Raw genomic sequence first — 18650 nt, 5'->3', positions numbered from 1 at the left:
ACATATGTACATTACACCATGCATACACACATGCACACACATAGATACACACATGTGTACAATAGATCATGCATACACACAAACATGCGTACACACACACTCGTGTATACACACACACACTGCTTTGAGGAAACTTTTTTTCTTTATGAGTAATAATACAGAAGATCAATAATAAACTCACTGCAATAACTACTTTACATTGCCGTGAGTTTCTGATTATTTTAACCTTTATTTCTCTAACCTTGGTAGAAATGCAAAGCAAAATGACTACCATATAAACACACATATAAAAAGAGGAGGATATAGGAGGGGATAGGGAGGAAAAGTTTAGAGCAGAGACTGAAGGAACGCCCATTCAGAGCCTGCCCCACATGTGGCCCATACATATACAGCCACCAAACTAGATAAGATGGATGAAGCAAAGAAGTACAGGCTGACAGGAACCGGATGTAGATCTCTCCTGAGAGACACAGCCAGAATACAGCAAATACAGAGGCGAATGCCAGCAGCAAACCACTGAACTGAGAATAGGACCCCCGTTAAAGGAATCAGAGAAAGAACTGGAAGAGCTTGAAGGGGCTCGAGACCCCTTATGAACAACAATGCCAAGCAACCAGAGCTTCCAGGGACTAAGCCACTACCTAAAGACTATACATGGACTGACCCTGGACTCTGACCTCATAGGTAGCAATGAATAGCCTAGTAAGAGCACCAGTGGAAGGGGAAGCCCTTGGTCCTGCCAAGACTGAACCCCCACTGAACGTGATTGTTGAGGGGAGGGCGGTAATGGGGGGAGGATGAGGAGGGGAACACCCATAAGGAAGGGGAGGGGGAGGGGCTAGGGGGCTAATGGACAGGAAACCGGGAAAGGGAATAACATTTGAAATGTAAACAAGAAATATCTAATTTAATAAAAATGGAAGAAAAAAGAAGAATATATTAACTGTCATAAATAGTAAACCAAAATCTAAGAATCTGGAAAATAGAATAATGAGATTTTCCCCAGATAGTAATATATTTCATTTTGTTGTATACCAATGCAGTACTATTGGTAGATTTTTTTTATAGTTGCATATATTTTATGTAATTTATTTATTAATTCTTTTTCAACTTAGGAAACATAATATACTGAATAAATATTTCATTTTTATTTGAAAAAAGGAGGAGGAAGGAAGGAAGGAAAGGAGGAAGGAAAAGAGGGAGGGATGGAGGGAGGGAGGGAAGGGAGCAGGAAGGGAGGGAGGAAAAGAAGAGCTATCTAAGGTCATTTGGCAAACATACCCAGGTTGCTGGATATAATGGATTGAAATGGCAAACTGAACAGAGACCCAGTCCCTGGGTATTTGCAACCTACTAAATCATCACCCAAAGCGGCACGCAAGCATGGAGGCTATTTTGAACAGAAGAGCAAAGCGAGCATGTGATGGAACCCCACGGCTGCGACAATGTGTCTTCAATTTCCAGCACACAGAAATATGCGCATACCAGGAGACCCTTCTCTGTACACACACACACACACACACACACACACACACACACACACATACACACACACACTTAGCATGATTCTAGATTGTTTTTTCCCAACAAGAAAGAGCATCTTTGGGGGAAGCTTACCTAAAATGACCTCTCCTTCAAAGCTTTAAATCAGTGTTCCAAATGTGGCAGAGCACCTCAGGAGTGGAAACACGATCGGGCAGGGATAGCATCTTGGGCCATGCAAGGAGACACTGGACAGGCTCCACGAGACAGATTCTTGATAAGCTCCTAATGGCTCAGCTCAATCTGTGTCGTATTTTACAAATGAAAAGGCCACCTTTCTGATCACTGGGTCACATCAAATGCTCTTGTCTGACTAAACTAGGCATGAACACAGCGTCCTAACAACTGAGAGAACAGAGGCAAGCATCACTCAAAGACATTAAAAAAAAAAAAATCAACAGAGGCCAGCCAGTGTCTGTTCACACATCTCAGCGTTCGACCCTAGTGGCCACAGCCAAACATGACTCTAAACGGTATCTGAGGGCTGTGCTGTTTGTGTAAATGACATTCGTAACCCCCAAATATGACTGTCCTGATTCAGCTGGACATCTGAGCACCTTAAGTCAGATAAGCTTTTATTAACTGGACCCAAATTAAGCGAGCCACGTATCGGGCACTTCAAATTGCTTAGAGAAGCGTTCTGATCATTATTTGGTCAACATCCCAGCCTTGTGACACGGATTTTCTTCTAGGTTATCATTACCCCAATTCAGGCTATCAAGGAGTTGATCCTAGCAAAGTCCGTTGAGGTTTTGCAATCTGCATTTCAAAAGGGCAGAAGAATTAAGACTCGTCTTTCAGAAATGGGTAGGCTAGACCTTTTCTGAAAGGCTCAGGACCTGGATATTTTTTTTTAACTCATGAAACATCTCAGAGACAGGAAGGACCCAAATCTAAACACAAAATTCATTTGTTCGTATACACTTTGTACAGAACAGACTGAAGGTCATATGCAATAATCTTGAAGGATTTTGAGCATGAAATAAAAGTTATGGCATCAAACTTTCTACTTGTAATATTTTGCTGGCTTTCAAAAGTCTCCCCCAAATTTTAGAGCATTTTATAAAAAGATTTTCAGTTTAGGGATGCCAAGCTTGCGCCTACAGTTCTAATTAAAATCAGAAGAGAAAAAACAGACTAGGGAAAGGTTTTGGATCTTCTATTTTTATACATAACTACCCTTCAAAAATATTTTAGATTATGATCCCTAACTCAAACAAGCATCTTCACCCATGTATAGAATAAACAGATCCCTCCCAAAAAAGAAAATGGCCTGAACCTTCTGTGAGAATAGGTAGCCACACAAAGAGGAATCCTATGTGTTAGGTTCATGTCCTGAAAAAATGAGGACCCGCATGGCAGAAATGTCTGTGTTTATATCACCTCATAGTTTTCAAGTTAATTCATATTCAGTATTCCTTACTCTTTCTGCTAGCCCGGTGACATCTTTCAGCGTGTTCCTTCCTACCGTGTGACGCAGTAGACTCACACAACGGAGTCACTAGTTAAAAGCACTGAGCCTAGTCACTAGTTAAAATCCCTTGCCCCAGACTCATCCATTCAGTAATTAGCATTCAACGCCTACGGTGCCATGGCAACTACTCTCTTAGTGAGGGGGCTACAGCAGTGAACAAAACAGATTTAAGCATCATCCACAGAGCTCACAGTTAATGAGCAGCACCATATGACGTGTGGGCTTTTGTCTTGATTAGTAGGATGTCGCTGACAATAACAACTGTTCAGTGGAAACTCCTCTCTCTCTCTCTCTCTCTCTCTCTCTCTCTCTCTCTCTCTCTCTGTGTGTGTGTGTGTGTGTGTGTGTGTGTGTGTGTGTACATCTAAGAAAACTAAATGCATCAAACCAGTCGACTGTAAAACCAAACGGTCAGTGTTGAAAGCGTGCTAGAAGTTGTATCAGGCATTGGTAATTCAAGATAACACTGGGGCACGGATCCTTCATCTTCTCAGAAAAGTCATAAACTTAAGAACGAACAAAACAGGTTTCCTCCTAATTAGAGAATAAGCATTCTCCATCCAGTCTTCAAACCAGGGAATCGAGTAGAGAATATTCCTTATGGCTGAACAGTGAGGTCAGCCCTCAGAAAAACAGAAATCACTCCAGGTGTTACTAAGTCACTTTATACCTGGAAACATGGGGGCTACAGACACTGGGAAAAGAGCAATTATTTTAATTTCAACATTATCTCAAATGAAATATTTAAGATGGTGACAGTGTGACTGCTATCTACTTAAAAAATATATATATATATATCACAAAACACTCTTCCTCTCTCTCTCTCTCTCTCTCTCTCTCTCTCTCTCTCTCTCATTTTCTTCAAAAAGGCTAGACTGTTAGTTTATTCTCACAGCTACACGCCTTAGCTTGGAAACTCTCTGTAAAGCTCACACCTTTTTCCAGGTTTTGTGACCTTGAGGCACAAAGTCAAGGGTGTGCTGTGGGCAGATGCTTAACCGACCTTTAAGAACTGAGAATCTGAACAGGCCCTGTAAGAGCAAACCTGAAGAGAATCCTGAAGAAAGGCGGCCAAATGTGCCTACAGAAGCCAAGCAGGGAACAGGTGTGCAGCTTAGGCGTCAGTCTCAGCATGGCTGGCTAGCACAGGGGGCCAGGTCAAGGACAGCTTGATTATGTGGGTATGTAGTGAATTCCAGGCCAACCTGGGCCACACAAAAAGAGCCATGTCTCTGAAAGGAAAAAGATGCCAAGTGAGGGGAGATGGAGACAGACCGTGACAAAGCCTTCTGGAGACACCTCCCTGCAGTGGCTTATTCCTTAGCAGGATAGCTACCTGGTCACTAATGCTGATCTGAGCTTAGGGCAAAGGAGGATATGCAGAGGAAAAGAGAAGGGCAAGAGAGGCCTGGGCCTGCACACCTGATACCCTCAGGCGACTCACGGCCATAGCCCCTCACGTAACCAGACAGAAAAGTCTACATTTTAAGCACTTTTCTTTTCAAAACCATCAAGGTCAAGACCTAGAAACCAATTATCTGAAACATCTGCTCTCTGATGAGCAGCCCCTTGTGTCCAGATAACAGGAAATAAAGTAAATACAAGCTTCCGCCTAGTGTTCCATGATGGGCATGTTACAATTGGCTTGGCAAAGCACACTAGGTCTCTATGAAAGTGCTCACTGAAACCTGTCATTCGAAATTGTTGTCTGCCCAAGGGAGAAATGACATCCACACAAAAAAGATGCTGCATTAGAGCTATTGAAACTTCTAACATGCAGAGAGCTCACATGATTCTAGTGTTTGTACTGAGGAACATATCAGCTACAATGTAATTCTCATCTCTAGCTACAATGTAATTCTCATCTCTACTAACCCTCAGGCTCACATGATTCTAGTGTTTGTACTGAGGAACATATCAGCTACAATGTAGTTCTCATCTCTACTAACCATCACTGACCAAAAAAATTTTTTAAAAAGTCCTTTAATTAGAAGTCAGTAAATTTTCAAGAGGGAAGACTAGGAAGAAATCCCTTTGTTCTTACAAAACCACATTAGGGCAAAAGTAAAGCTTTAGACCCACAGGAAGACAGCGGAAGGGTTCTCAACCTGTGGGTAGGGACCCTTTGGGGTTGAAGTCAAATGATTCCTTTACAGGGATTGTTTAAGACCATTGGAAAACAGATGTTGACATTGTGATTCATCAAAGTAGCAAAATTACACATAAGAAGTAGCTTCATATGAAAATGGTTGGAGTCACCACACCACGAGGAACTCTATTAAAGAGCCTCAGAACTAGGAAGGTTGAGAACCACTGGACTAGAGAGGGTCACAGCATCTTAAGAGTGACAGACTTGGATTTCAGCACTCTGTTTAGTGAGCCCACAACGAGGGAAATCAGTAGGAATCTGGAAGGGTCTGGAGTGGCTGGTGCAAGGTCCGTAGTGGGAAGGAAGCTCTGTGTCGAAACATGTAGGAAAACACTCGAATCCTCCAGCTGCCGCTCAGACTTCAACAGAGACAAATTTAATATCTGAATAAATTCAAACAGACTAATTAGACACAAAACACAATGACACCTTACAGAAGAGAACGTGGGAGACCGCTATGGGACCTGACACATGGGAAGTTCTTAAACACGTGGCAACAACTTGGGAGATGAGTTCTTTAAATGCCCAGGAAAAAAATATAAAAAAAGCAAGGAAATCACAGAAATTTTGAACATCATCAGTTTAGGGAAACTGAAAGCTTAGCCATCAGGAGCTCCCAGAAAGAAGAGAGAAAATAGGGGTGGGGGTAAGGAGCTTATAAATAAAGAAGGTGGCAAGAAGTGTTGGTGCGGCTAACGTTCCCAGGTTAGAAGTGACTCTCAATGAGCACCACAAAGGAATTAAAGAATAAATTCATAATGCCCCAAATACAGGACAATACTCTAAAATGCCCATGTTATTTTAAGCAGTAGAAATGTAAGTAAAATGCAAGAAAGAAGACCAACATTGCACTGGCTGCAGGATCGGGTCTAAAGGTCACACACACACTGGATATGCCTTCCACGTCCTCTGGGAAACACTATGAACTCCCTGTGCCCCCAACAACTGGGACAAGATACACAGACAGTGACACTCTCACAGTTCAGCTCCCACGTACTTTCTTGCCTTCTCCCATCCAAAGCGGCAAGTAAAGAAGGCATTTGAATAAAAGAGCAGAGTCTGGAAGAGAGGGCTGGCATCTGAAGAGCCACTGAATAGGGCTGAGGAGACCCTTCCATGACAGCTGTGGAAGGTGACAGACATCTGGTGCTAAAAGAACAGAAGAGGGTGCACAGGAACAGGACAGAACACCACACCCCTTACAAGCAGGGACGACCCAGAGAGTCTGGAGTAAACTAATGTCAGGACTGAGAAGATCACATCTTCATGCAGCAAACTAAAAACTAAGTGAGATGCAGCATATAAGATATTGCAATGCCTGTACACAAGCATTCCTATCCTAAAAATACCTATGCATCCTGTAGTTCAGAAAAGCCAAATTAGAAAGATGTGCTGAAAAAAATGTATAAGGAGTAGGATTCAAAGATTAAACCTCACAATCCAATGTCAAAAGCTTTGTGTGTGTGTGTGTGTGTGTGTGTGTGAGAGAGAGAGAGAGAGAGAGACAGACAGACAGACAGACAGAGACAGACAGACAGAGAGAGACAGAGAGACAGAGAGAGAATAATTTAAAAAGAGGCCATGAATTTGAGGAGACACAGAAAAAGTTGGGGGGGGGGGAGAGGATAACATAAGTACACTATTCATGTATGAAATTCTCAAAAGTTAATTAACTTTAAAAAGGTAATGTAACTCGACAGCCATTTAACAAATGAAAACTTAAAAGACATAAACAGAAAAACAAACAGCACCTGATCTGAGAAATAAACGGGAAAAGCACGAGACAATCAGCTGTTTTGTCCTGAAGTTCCATATGATTAATATTTTTCAAGCTGAAAAGATCATTTAATAAAGTGTATGCTTTTTGTGCAATAAACGACGTCTCTTTAGCAGAGTACAAGGACAGGAACCACGGGGTCTGATGCTTTCCAGGCAGCTACCAAGGAGCTCAAGGCTTCAGCTCCACCCCGCCAAGACCTTTAGCTCAAATCAGCAAGTTATCTTACACTAGAATTACAGATCTTTGAAACAAACGCATTTAGTCTCACGGCAAAAGTTTGCAGATTAATAAACAAATTTAATCAGTCACTGATTTTGGTTCTGAAATGTTAAGTTCTCACCTAAAATATTTTCTATTAAATTCTAATAAACTAAAGCACGAATAAAACTGTCCCGTTTCACTGCATGTCCACATGACTTCCCATCTGCCAATAAAAGCAAAACTAGATAATCAGACATCTGATCAAAACTATTAATCAGATTCATATTACATTTACTAAAAGCTCCTTCTCTGTCTCAAAAGTCAACCCTGTAGTTTACCTGTGTGCAAGTCAATCCCTGAAGCAGGGACTGCTACACTGTGGCCACGGTGGGCAGCATCCAGCCACCTCCAGTCTCCTTGATAATCTATCAGCTAAGAACGGTTGTAGGATGTCATACAGGTGAAGGTAAGTACAAGATAGAACAAGGCCTGTCATTGGACGAGAAGGAAGGAAGGGCGGGAGAAAAGTTTAAGGGAAGAGGAGGAGACTGGAATGGAATGAGGAGGGGGGAGAAGCTGGCGAGAAAACAGGGAGGTGGATGTTAAGATTCCACTCTGTACCTTTATAGGTTATGAATGTTCTTAAGGGATGGATGTGCACAGGGCTTTGCATGTTTAGGTGGGCAATTGTATCTTATGAGTTGGATCAGAGGTTATTGTGTCGCATGATCTTTTATATGGCGATTTAAATTCAAAGAGTATGTAGTGGCTGGAGACACTGGGCCGCCAGGGAATTGAGATGCATATTCCTGGCATGGTGGCAACCTGCCTTGGGAACTGGATGGGTAGAGAGATTGTTGCCAGGCTCAGAGAGAAGCCATCGGTAGTGTGATATGGGATGGAGCAGAGCAGGTGAGACGATTTGTTGACTGAGACAAAGTTATCTACCAGATATCTACAGTGCCAGATTTAGTTGGGGTAAAAGACGGCATTTTACTTTTTATAATTTTACAACAACAAATGGTTTGTATATATGGGGGGAGGGAGGTGTTTCATGACAGAAAAAAACAATCTCTTGAAACTCAAATCCGTGTCCATGAATGAGGTGGCTTTGGAACATAACTCTGTTCACTTGATCTGAAATCTGTAGTTGCCTTTGGGTGACAAGGAAGTTTCACAGTCACAACAAAGGGTGTATCGTGGAAAACCTTAAGGGATCTATTATGTGACCCTTTGCAGAAGAACGTTTATTGACGACTCAGCTAAAGTGTTGGAATCCCTGGATCTCATCCAACTTCGGTTTCGAACCATACTCAGACATCAAAATGTACACAGAGTAAGACCATAAGATCACTTGAGTCAGAAGGCAAGAGGCAGAGGACTTGCTCATTTGCTGAGAGTCACGGTGTTTGCTGAGCAGGACAGGACCGATGCTCGGGCCTCTGGACATCGGGTATCACTCCACAGCACGAGTACTCACAGCCGATGTCCTCCCAGCATATCTTCACTCCTATACCCCTCTTCAACTTGCCATCAATACATCAACTGCTAACAAAACATGTGCCTTAAATTCCACCTTCCCCAAGTACTGAAGCTAGATTTCTGTTACTATAACCTATGGCTATGCCAATCCAACAAGCAGTACAGAACCTATGTATTGCTAAGGATGCGACCCTGATGCCGGGGAGACCCCAACTCTGACCCCATCACCCAAGTATCCTCTTGCTTAGCAAAACTCTCAATCACTTAACTCTACAGGGGAAGGGAAGCCCTGCCTTGGGCCAACGTAAGGTACACGCTATGGTAGAAGTAAGAGGCAAAGAAACTCTACCCACGTCTGTCTTCCGCTCAAGTGTCTCTTAACCATCCGTTCTCCTTGAAGAGCTTGAGAAGCAGAGTCTAACCTTCCATGTGCCTCCGCAGTGCTCCTGACTACCAGTGCAGATGCCCTCTGCCCATCCTCGCACATACACATTCCTTCCCCCGGGAAAGGCGGGGCTTGTGCTCTCAAGTTCAAATGGGATTTGAGAGGCAGTGATGCACAGGCAGAAAGGGCGTTCCCGGAAAGTGAACAGACACTGAGAGGTTAAAGGACAGGGTGGAAGGCCACACGATTACAGCCTTGAAGTGCTGGGCACAGAGGGAAAGGAAGTAGCTAGGGACCACACACTCTTATAGCTGTTTCTCCCACAACTCTCTCTCTTCTCCCTCCCCACCCCGTGTCTATCTGGGTGTGTGTCTGTCTGTCTATCTATCTACCTACCTATCTATCTGTATCACTATCTCTGCCTGCCTATCTCTTTGTCTGTCTGTCTGTCTGTCTGTCTCTCTCTCTCTCTCTCTTTCTCTCTCTCTCTCTCTGTGTGTGTGTGTGTGTGTGTGTGTGTGTGTGTGTGCCTTCTGCTGACCTCTCTCAGTTAACCAATGGGACATACACTATTAGGATTAGTTTCTGGTATATAGAGGTCAGGACTTTCAGTCATACACCCATCTAAACAGGGAAGGAGCACAACAAAGTGGACCCCAGGAGACTCCCCGTTTGACTTAGAATTGAGCCACAGACCCTAATTACCAATTTAGAACAGTGAAGGCAGATCCATTTCACTTACTGACCCATTTCTGAAACAGGAGGAGAAAAAGAGATATTCCATATTGTCAGCTCAAACTCTGGCTAAAGGTGGTTCCACTGAGGCCGGTGAGCACAGCCCTCACTGAGGAACGCTGTATTCCTCAGAACAGTGGGATTGCATGCAACGACAACCTGTACCTCAGTAGAAGAGCTTATCAGCTAAAGTCTATTCCCAACCCAGACACAGAAGCCAAGAGGACAGTCGGAGGTTGAGGAGGGAGAGGACACACACTGTACCTTGCTCCAGTCTGAAGCGCAGGGAGCGTCTGGCTGCCTCCATCTCAGGCGTTGGGTTATCTAGGACATGTCTACACCACTGCAAAGGACTCGGGGACTTCTCTGACAAGGTGAATGTCTTTGAAGAGCCAATGTACAACCTTAAAAAAGAAAGAAATCTACATTTAGGTATGATACAGATTACAGAAAGTGCCTCTTTGGCACTTTGGAAGGAAAGCAGCATGTGCTGAATGTTCCCATAGAAACAGAACCACATTAGAGTCTTCAAAGTACCGAGAGAATCATTTTTAACCGGCAAATATCCCCAAATAGAATAGGTCACTTTCCAAAGCCCGCTGAAAACTACTTCAAAAACACATCTAAAAATCCCCCTCCCCTTAGCTGTTTGAGAGAAGCTTCTGCTAACTGAACTGTCGCTATCTTAAGGTATCACTCGGCATGTCTAGAAACTAATGCCACGGCTCTTGCTTGCAACAGAATCCTTCCAAGTTACTGTGATTCTAATGAGCATCCAGTCCTGAAACATCAGACTTCATTATTTACCCTCCTGCTGTCAGAAAAGACTGCCACCTGTCAGAGTGAGACCAGCAGCCCACAGAGGTGGACAATGTATTCAACTCCCTCAGATACCTTAGAGGCTGGCAACAATTTCTATGAAGGACTAGTTTGTGATCCTTGGCTCTGAAGCACAATTACTGCTATGATTACTCAGCTTACTCTTGCAGCCCACAAGCACTGCTGTCAGAATTTAACTAAAAAGGCATGACTTCATTCCTGCAAACTTTAGTCCCAGCACTGGGGAAGCAGAGGAAAGCAGATATGTGCGTTTAAGGCCAACATGATCTTTACAGATCTCCAGACTGCCGGAGCTACGTCGTGAGATCCTGTCTCAAAAAATTACACATTGTAGTTTTTAAATTATTTTGATTGATGACACTCCATTATTTAAAAGTATAAAACCTATCTTTCCACCCATACCATGCGGCCAGCACAGGTGACTTTCTCTTTTGCTGACTCCTGTTACAGATGAGGAATCTAAAATTTCTCTTTAAGTCATTTCATGGTAGCTGCATTACATCATAGTTTTCTTGGAATGTGGCCCACAGTCGTGTATCCACTAAACATCCATTAATCCAATACTCCCATGCCCAGGTGCTGCCCCTGCCCTCCTGTGACACAGGTGGGTAGTACTCCTGCCCACCTGCCTAGCCTCGAGTCTCCTGCTCTGTGCAGTGCCTGGTACTTAGTGAAGTAAAGTTCAGGCCGTTGTCCTTATCTTCAGTGCTGCAGACAGAGATTCCTTGAGCACACAGCAGCTCCCATTTCCGGATTCAACAGGTTCAGCGTAAGTTCAAAAAACCTAAATGTCTAACAAGTTCCCAAGCAATGACGGCACCTCTGGGGTCAAGAACACACTCAGGATATTCTGAGCTAAACCGATCACGGAAATCCCACTGCCCCACTTTGCTGAGAGCCTGGTTCATACCCAAGCCTTAGATACAATCCATACAAATCTAAACAAACCCAGGAGCACAATAACACAAATGGCATCTGGGTGATGTTTATAGACAAGTAACTTAAATGAACATGTACAAAAGAGTTAAAAAGTAAAATTTAAAAGAAAAGATAAAAAAAACTCCTTCACACAAAGAAAAATGTCTAACAAGTTAGCTAGGAAGGTTGATTATTGAATTTTACCAAACATCTAAACAAAAGACCAACTCTTTACAAACTCTGTCACATAGAAGGGACAACAGTCTAACATATTTCATGAGGGCAGTGTTTTGTTGAATCTATAGCCAGATACAGACATTAGGGGGAGAGGGATCTCTAGTGACCACCATCGCTCACATTAGGGGGAGGGGGATCTCTAGTGACACCATCACTCAACATTAGGGGGCAGGGGATCTCTAGTGACCACCATCACTCACATTATGGGGGAGAGGGATCTCTAGTGACCACCATCACTCACATTAGGGGGGAGAGGGATCTCTAGTGACCACCATCACTCACATTATGGGGGAGAGGGATCTCTAGTGACCACCATCACTCACATTAGGGGGAGGTGGATCTCTAGTGACCACCATCACTCACATTAGGGGGAGGTGGATCTCTAGTGACCACCATCACTCACATTAGGGGGAGGTGGATCTCTAGTGACTACCATCACTCAGGAACAGATGCAGAGTCTAAATAGTTTAGAAGTTGAATCTCACATATAAACTCTTGATGGAGTTTACTCCAAATATGAGAGCTTGCTTTAACATTACGACATCAGTGTAACTTACTACAGTAACTAAAATAGAAAGAAGATCATGTGATGAGTTCAATAGACAAAGAAAAAAGCATCTGACAGCCACACCAAAAAAAAAAAAATCTGGAAGCAGAGGAATTGTCCTCAACCCAACTGAAGACATTGAAGATATTGTAGCATTCTGACTATAACAGACTAACACTTCCCACAGAGCAAAATCAGGACACTGGGCCCATCATTTCTAGTCAACCCTTGATAGAGGTTTTCCCACCAGCAACAGGCTGAACAGACTAAGAACATTTTGACCAAAACATAGTAAATCTGCCTTTATCTATATATGACAGATATGTAGATTTCACAGAGGACATTATTCATTTAAAACTAGGTAAGTATAGTAGCAATGTCTGTAGGATGCTGGGTTTGCGCACTTGTCATGTGTCTATATATACCAGCAACAAAATGCTGACACTTTCATGTCCCCTCTTCCATTTGAAGAGTATCTTCAAAACTGTCAAACCCATGCACAAATCTAACAGGAAGGTCTACAAGATTCACACAAGAGAAAACTACAAGACCATTCTGAGAGAAATCAGAGACATAATTAATGGAGAGATAGACCAGGTTTTTGGTTCAATGACTAAAAACTGTTAAGGTGTAGGTCGTCCTGCAAATTATTTTTATAATTGAAGAAATTCCAGTAAAAATCCTAGCTGTGTGTGAGTGAGTGAGTGTGTGTGTGTGTGTGTGTGTGTGTGTTGGAGGAGTGTGAGTGTGTATGTGTGTGTGTGTTGGGGGAGTGTGAGTGTGTGTGTGTGTGTTGGGGGAGTGTGAGTGTGTGTGTATGTGTGTGTGTGTTGGGGTAGTGTGAGTGTGTGTGTATGTGTATGTGTGTGTTGCAGTAGTGTGAGTGTGTGTGTGTATGTGTATGTGTGTGTGTTGGGGGAGTGTGAGTATGTGTGTGTTGGGGGGGTGTGTGTTGGGGAGTGTGTGTGTGTGTGTTGGAGGAGTGTGTGTGTGTGTTGGGGGAGTGTGTGTGTGTGTGTGTTGGGGAAGTGTGAGTGTGTGTGTTAATGGAGAAACGGACTCTAAAATTCACATGGAAAAGGGAAAATCCTTCAATAGCCAAACAACTGTTAAAAGACAACAAAGCCAGAGTCTCGCTAACTGGTGAGCGAAGACAGCTTAGAGAGGCATGCAGGTAAATACAGCAACGGAAAAATGACAGACCCCAAAGGGAACCAAGCAAAGAACACTGAATATTTTCAGTGCAAAAAACGTCAACGAAGGGCAGTCTTCTGAACAAATGATGCAGGTGTCAAGACTACTCATGCACAAAACTGTGAGCCCTAGAACTGCATACAGTATCCAAAGCTAACTTTAAAAGAAAGAAAACTGAAAATAAAAATGTATCTTTTTTGTTCGAAACCATAGGTGAAAGTCTGTACCCCAAAATCAGCAAACACCCCTTCACCATAATCTCTATGACTGAAATCATACATGATCCAGAAGAATGAGAGGCGTCATTGGGCCTTACCAAAAATAAAACCTTTTCCCCTGGGGAACACTGCCAAGAGATTAAGAGGCAAACAGAGTGTCTGGAGGAGATGTTTGCAAACCACGGGCTGACAAGGCACCTCAATACAGACTGCAATCCTGCTGCAGCTGTTCCTTAATGCGCATAAGAAATGGTGAGGCACACTGTAAACCGTACCGTGCACATTGCATACCGCACACTGCACCATGCACACTGCACCATGCACACTGCACCATGCACACTGCACCATGGGATCCTAAGGAGAGGCCACTACTGTGGCACTCCAGGTGGAGGCACCTGTACTGCCATACAGGTTCTTGGGGTGCTCAGGAAACACTGGCAGGTGGTTTGAAACTTTTAAAGTAAAGCGTGTTGGCTACCTTTTCATCAGAAAGTATTTGAAATGTTTTCATACAAAGATAATATCTAAAATGATTTTTTAAAATCTTTAAATTAGGTGACCTTAAAATCACTCAGTGCATCTGACTAAGATTAACGATCCCCCTGTTTTCCCACCTGGGATCTCCTCCTTGCTTAAAGAAGGGACTCTAGAAACGGTGTGCCATATGTCCACGGGAACAGTTTTAAAGCAATGAGGGGTCGATTCTTATTATTGGCCCGCACATTTGATGAGTAAAGTTAAACTTCCTTCAGTTTAGATTTGCTTAAACCACATTAAAGGCTAATACGCGGATCCCGCTAAATAGCTCCTTTTAAGACTTATTTCAATGCTCCCTTGATGTTTTAAGTTAAAAGCTAGACAACAATACGCGTGGACAGTTGGGTAACTGTGGTAAACTATATTTGGCATATATGTACTATTATTAACCAGAAAAACAGCAATACCAAAACAAATCTGAAAGCCCATCATGGTGGTACACACTTGAAATCCCAGCACTCGGAAAGGTAAGGAGCAAGACATGGACTTCAGGGCCAGCCTGCGCTACAGTGGGAGAACTTCTCTCAGGAAGACAAAATAACAGTAACAACAACAATAATAATAGTGATAATGATAGATTTTTAAAATATGCCATATTGTGAAGGGATTGCTCTTTTGTGTTTCTATCAGGATTATAAACCAATTTCTTCTGTTTATATACGTCATCTAAAAAATCAAAAGCTCAACTGATCTGAAATTAGCATAAGGGCTGACAGGCATTAGTGAAACACAAAAGCCACTGCAAGGCCATTTTTCAATATTGTATACAAGCTGAACTATATTTAGGCCTTACTCTCCCCCCAAATGTGGTTTAGAAAGAATGGCATAAAGTTCTTGGAAGTTGAGCCATTAGAATCGCACAACTTAAGACAGACACCTGCACGGTTCCTAAAATCAAAGTTGGAGGGAGATGATAGACGTGCCCACAGCTAATGATCAATTAATGTTATTAATTCTCAAAATCAAAGCAATTGACAAAGTCCACAGGTAGCTGACGTGTAGGTTGCCAATGAGAAAGGAAGATTGTAGTTCCCAATACCAAACCAGTAAGATTCTCCACCTTCTGTTTCCTTTCTATGCAATCATTAACAAGATTACAAAGTGAAAAAAAAATCTGATTTTCTTAACTAAAAGCACTAAAGACAAAAGGATAAAACTCTTCCGCCTGTACTATTCCTCCATGTGAACCCTGCTCGGCTCCCCTGACACTCCATTTTATCCAACCACTCCTCAGGTATGTCTGTACCACTAGTGTACATCCAGCGACCAAGCAGGCAAACCCTAGCAGAAGGTACACAAAGGCCAAGCCTTCCATGGGCCAGCAGCAGGGAAAACACATCACGCAGGGTCTAGGCACCTGTCTCCTCTAAAAACTCCTCAGTCGCGAGCAGAAACACAGCTAACCAGATTCCCATTGAATAGATGCTTCTGGCCTCCACCAGGCATCCTGCCAATCAACCCTAAAAGTGTCTAAAATTAGATAATAAAGTTTTTCTCTCACATCACTGTTTAGGGTTACAATTGCTGTGAATAAACACCAGGATCCACACACACAGCAACTTGGGGGCGGGGGGAGTCAGGAGAGGATTTATTTGGCTTATACTTCCACATCACAGCTCATCGTTAAAAGAAGTCAGGACAGGAACTCATACAAGACAAGAACTCAAACAAGGCAGGAATCTGGATGCAGGTGCTAAATGCAGAGACCACGAAGAGATGCTAGCTACTGCTTTGCTCCCCATGGCTTGCTCAGCCTTCTACCTTGTTTAATCTCAGGACTTCCAGCCTAGGGGATGGCAACGCCCACAATGGGCTGGGTCTTCCCAAATCAATCATTAAGAAAAGGTTCTACAGGCTTACCTACGGCCTGATTTTACGGAGGCATCGTTGAGGTTCCCACCTCTCTGATGACTCTAGCCTGTGTCAAGTTGGCATAAAATTGCCCGCTTCAATACGGTTTCATTTTTAAAATTAATGAAAATTCCTCCTAAGTTCATTTAAAAATAATAATAGTGCCTCCACTGCTCCCTTCATCCCCTAACAGGCCTTCGGTTTTGACATACTAGGGTAAGCACATCTTTAATAATCAAATCAGTATTTGAAAGGTTATCAATGAAAATACAGAGAGATGACATATATAACTACACAACCCAACTGCAAGAGCAGACGTCTGAGAAGAGACCCATCACTGGGTGGCTTCAGGCGCTACCGAGAGGGGCTGCACACCAATCTTGTGCAATGTTCGTTTGTAAGAAAAGAACAGTAAGCAGTGGAGGTGGAGGGCAGAAGACAAGCATCGTCACCACACACACACACACACACACACACACACACACACACACACACACAGAGAGAGAGAGGGGGGGGGCGTGGGGGAGAGAGAGATCAGGGCTGAGCGACAAGATGACATGAGTTGTGCATTTAAGGCTAACGAGGAGCTTGGGACTCGGTAATGAGCAAAGAGCAGAGCACAAGGCAGATGGCAGGGATCAATTCCTCCCCAGTCCCCAGTCCCCCAGTCCAATAGGCATAATCACAAAACAGGTTTCTGCCTTCATTCAAAGCTTCGGCTGGGGCTTGGCACCTGCTAGGCCTCTGGGTCCCCTACCTCCCACGCCCCGCCCCCGCGTGCTGGGCCTCAGAACCCCGGGGGTAGGGGGGCGGCGGAGCTCGTCCATACCAGGTGTAGTCGTCGTCCTCGCTCCAGGCGGCCAAGCTCTCCAGGTCCAGCGGCTCCACCTCGTCCAGCAGCGTTGGAGGAGGCAACGGTGGCGTGGCGGCTTCCCCCGGCGGGGTCCCCGCGGTCCCTGGTTCCGGGCTGCCACCTCCGGCGAAAAAGCCCGCCGCCGGCTTGGAGTAGACGAAGGGCGCGTCGGCCGGCTGCAGGCTGCAGAGCAGGGACGGCGCCGGGCTGGGCAAGCAGTAGGTGCCCGGGAACGCGGGACCCAGCGCCCCCGGGCCCGGAGAGGTCGTGCTGGCCGGGGCCCTGTGCGTGGTGAGCGGGCTGCAGGCCCCGGCTGGCGGCGGTGCGGAGGGCGGCGGCGGCTGCAGCAGCAGCAGGTGCGGGGCGGCGGCCGCACTGGCCGCCCGGCTGCGCAGCTGCTCGTTCTGCTTCTCCAGCTTGCGCACCAGCTCCTGCAGCTTCTTCACCTCCAGCTCGGCGTTCACCACCGGCCCCGGGCCCGCGCCGGAGCCCGCCACCGGGGAGGCGCATTTCACCTGCTCCGCCATCATCGCGGGAGCCCAGAGCGCCGGGGCGAGGTGGTTACGCGGGCCCAGCTCGCGCAGTCTACCAGCATCAGCACCAGGGCCCAGCCTCCGGCCGAGGAAGCGGCAGCCGAGCAGCTCTGCCCTGTGCTCTTGCTCTAGCGGCTCCGGGTTTTAGCCGCGGCCCCGGGACGGGGCGGGCGCGAGGGGCGGAGCCTCCGATGATGGCTGCGTCGAGGGGGCGGGACCTGCAGCGGGGACCCGCCCTGGGCATCCGCCTGCACCCACGCCACCTAACCCCAGGTGCCTGATTGGACCTGGCCTGAACTTCGCGCCGCTCGCACTTCCTCCGCTTAGGGCGAGAGAGCCACACTTCTAGGACCACAGCCAGAGATGAGATCTAAAGAAGTAGCAGGTGTCTGCGGCAGGGAGAGACGTACCCAGGGCCAACGGCCAACCCTCTTACAGGAGCACTTTTAGACTTCATCGTATTTCCACATGCTAATGAAACCTCTTCAAAATAGAAGGTCTGGGGAGCGTGATACTGAGTCCCCCCACAAAAAGCAGATGCTTTGGGTCTGTTTGAAAAGATGCCGCTAAGGGCAGTGTTAGGTAGCACAGAAACAAAATGGTGGGATAGGGGAGGGTGAGGAAGGAAAGTGAGTGATCCCCGTCTCTATGAGGGAGAATGGCCAGCTTCTAAAAGTCAGGCGTTCACTTCACCCTATCTAATAGCCATATATGAACTGTCCCCACCGGTCTTTCACCATTAAACCAGAGTAGGGTTTTCATGCTCTTTGATATTGGACAAAAGATCTTTGAGCATCCCCTGCATGCTCCACTGTGTTCTAAAAGCTGGCTTCTCAACACTCACTGCAAATACAAGCGAACTTGGGCTCCATCTGTTAAATTATTTACACTATTGAAGTCACACATGCCTGAGCAAAAAGAGGAAAGATCTAATATTCCCCGCTTCAAAAGTTGGTTTGTTTGGGGGTGGGTGGTGGTGGGGGATTTCTTGGAAACCCTGCTTTTCATTAATTTTCAACAAAAGTGCTTTTAAGCAGGCGAACTGATCGTTTTTGTTCATTTAATGTTGGCTCAGCATTTTGTGTGTTTAACACAAAGGAAAGCCTGCCGTTATGCTGCGAGAACAATCCACACCGCTGGTTCTCATCCTCAGATGGTATCCTATCTTGTGAAG

The 18650-nt window shown here is 45.0% G+C and overlaps 1 protein-coding gene across 3 annotated transcripts in view; it reads right to left on the bottom strand.

The window, feature by feature from the left end:
- The window catches only part of Slain1 (SLAIN motif family, member 1), a 59662-nt gene extending 42003 nt beyond the window's left edge, over nucleotides 1-17659 (bottom strand). For 2 of the 3 annotated variants that reach the window (NM_001393854.1, NM_001393855.1), the window contains 2 exon segments: nucleotides 10013-10152; nucleotides 16920-17659. In NM_001393854.1, the coding sequence (NP_001380783.1) occupies nucleotides 10013-10152; nucleotides 16920-17473 (694 nt within the window). In that variant the 5' untranslated portion in view covers nucleotides 17474-17659. 3 annotated transcript variants of the gene reach the window in all.
- Nucleotides 17660-18650: the final 991 nt, after the last annotated feature.

The sequence above is a fragment of the Rattus norvegicus genome, chromosome 15, assembly GCF_021556685.1.
Source record: "Rattus norvegicus strain SHRSP/BbbUtx chromosome 15, alternate assembly SHRSP_T2T, whole genome shotgun sequence".
Taxonomy (NCBI): domain Eukaryota; kingdom Metazoa; phylum Chordata; class Mammalia; order Rodentia; family Muridae; genus Rattus; species Rattus norvegicus.
This window is presented reverse-complemented; position numbering and strand designations above follow the sequence as displayed.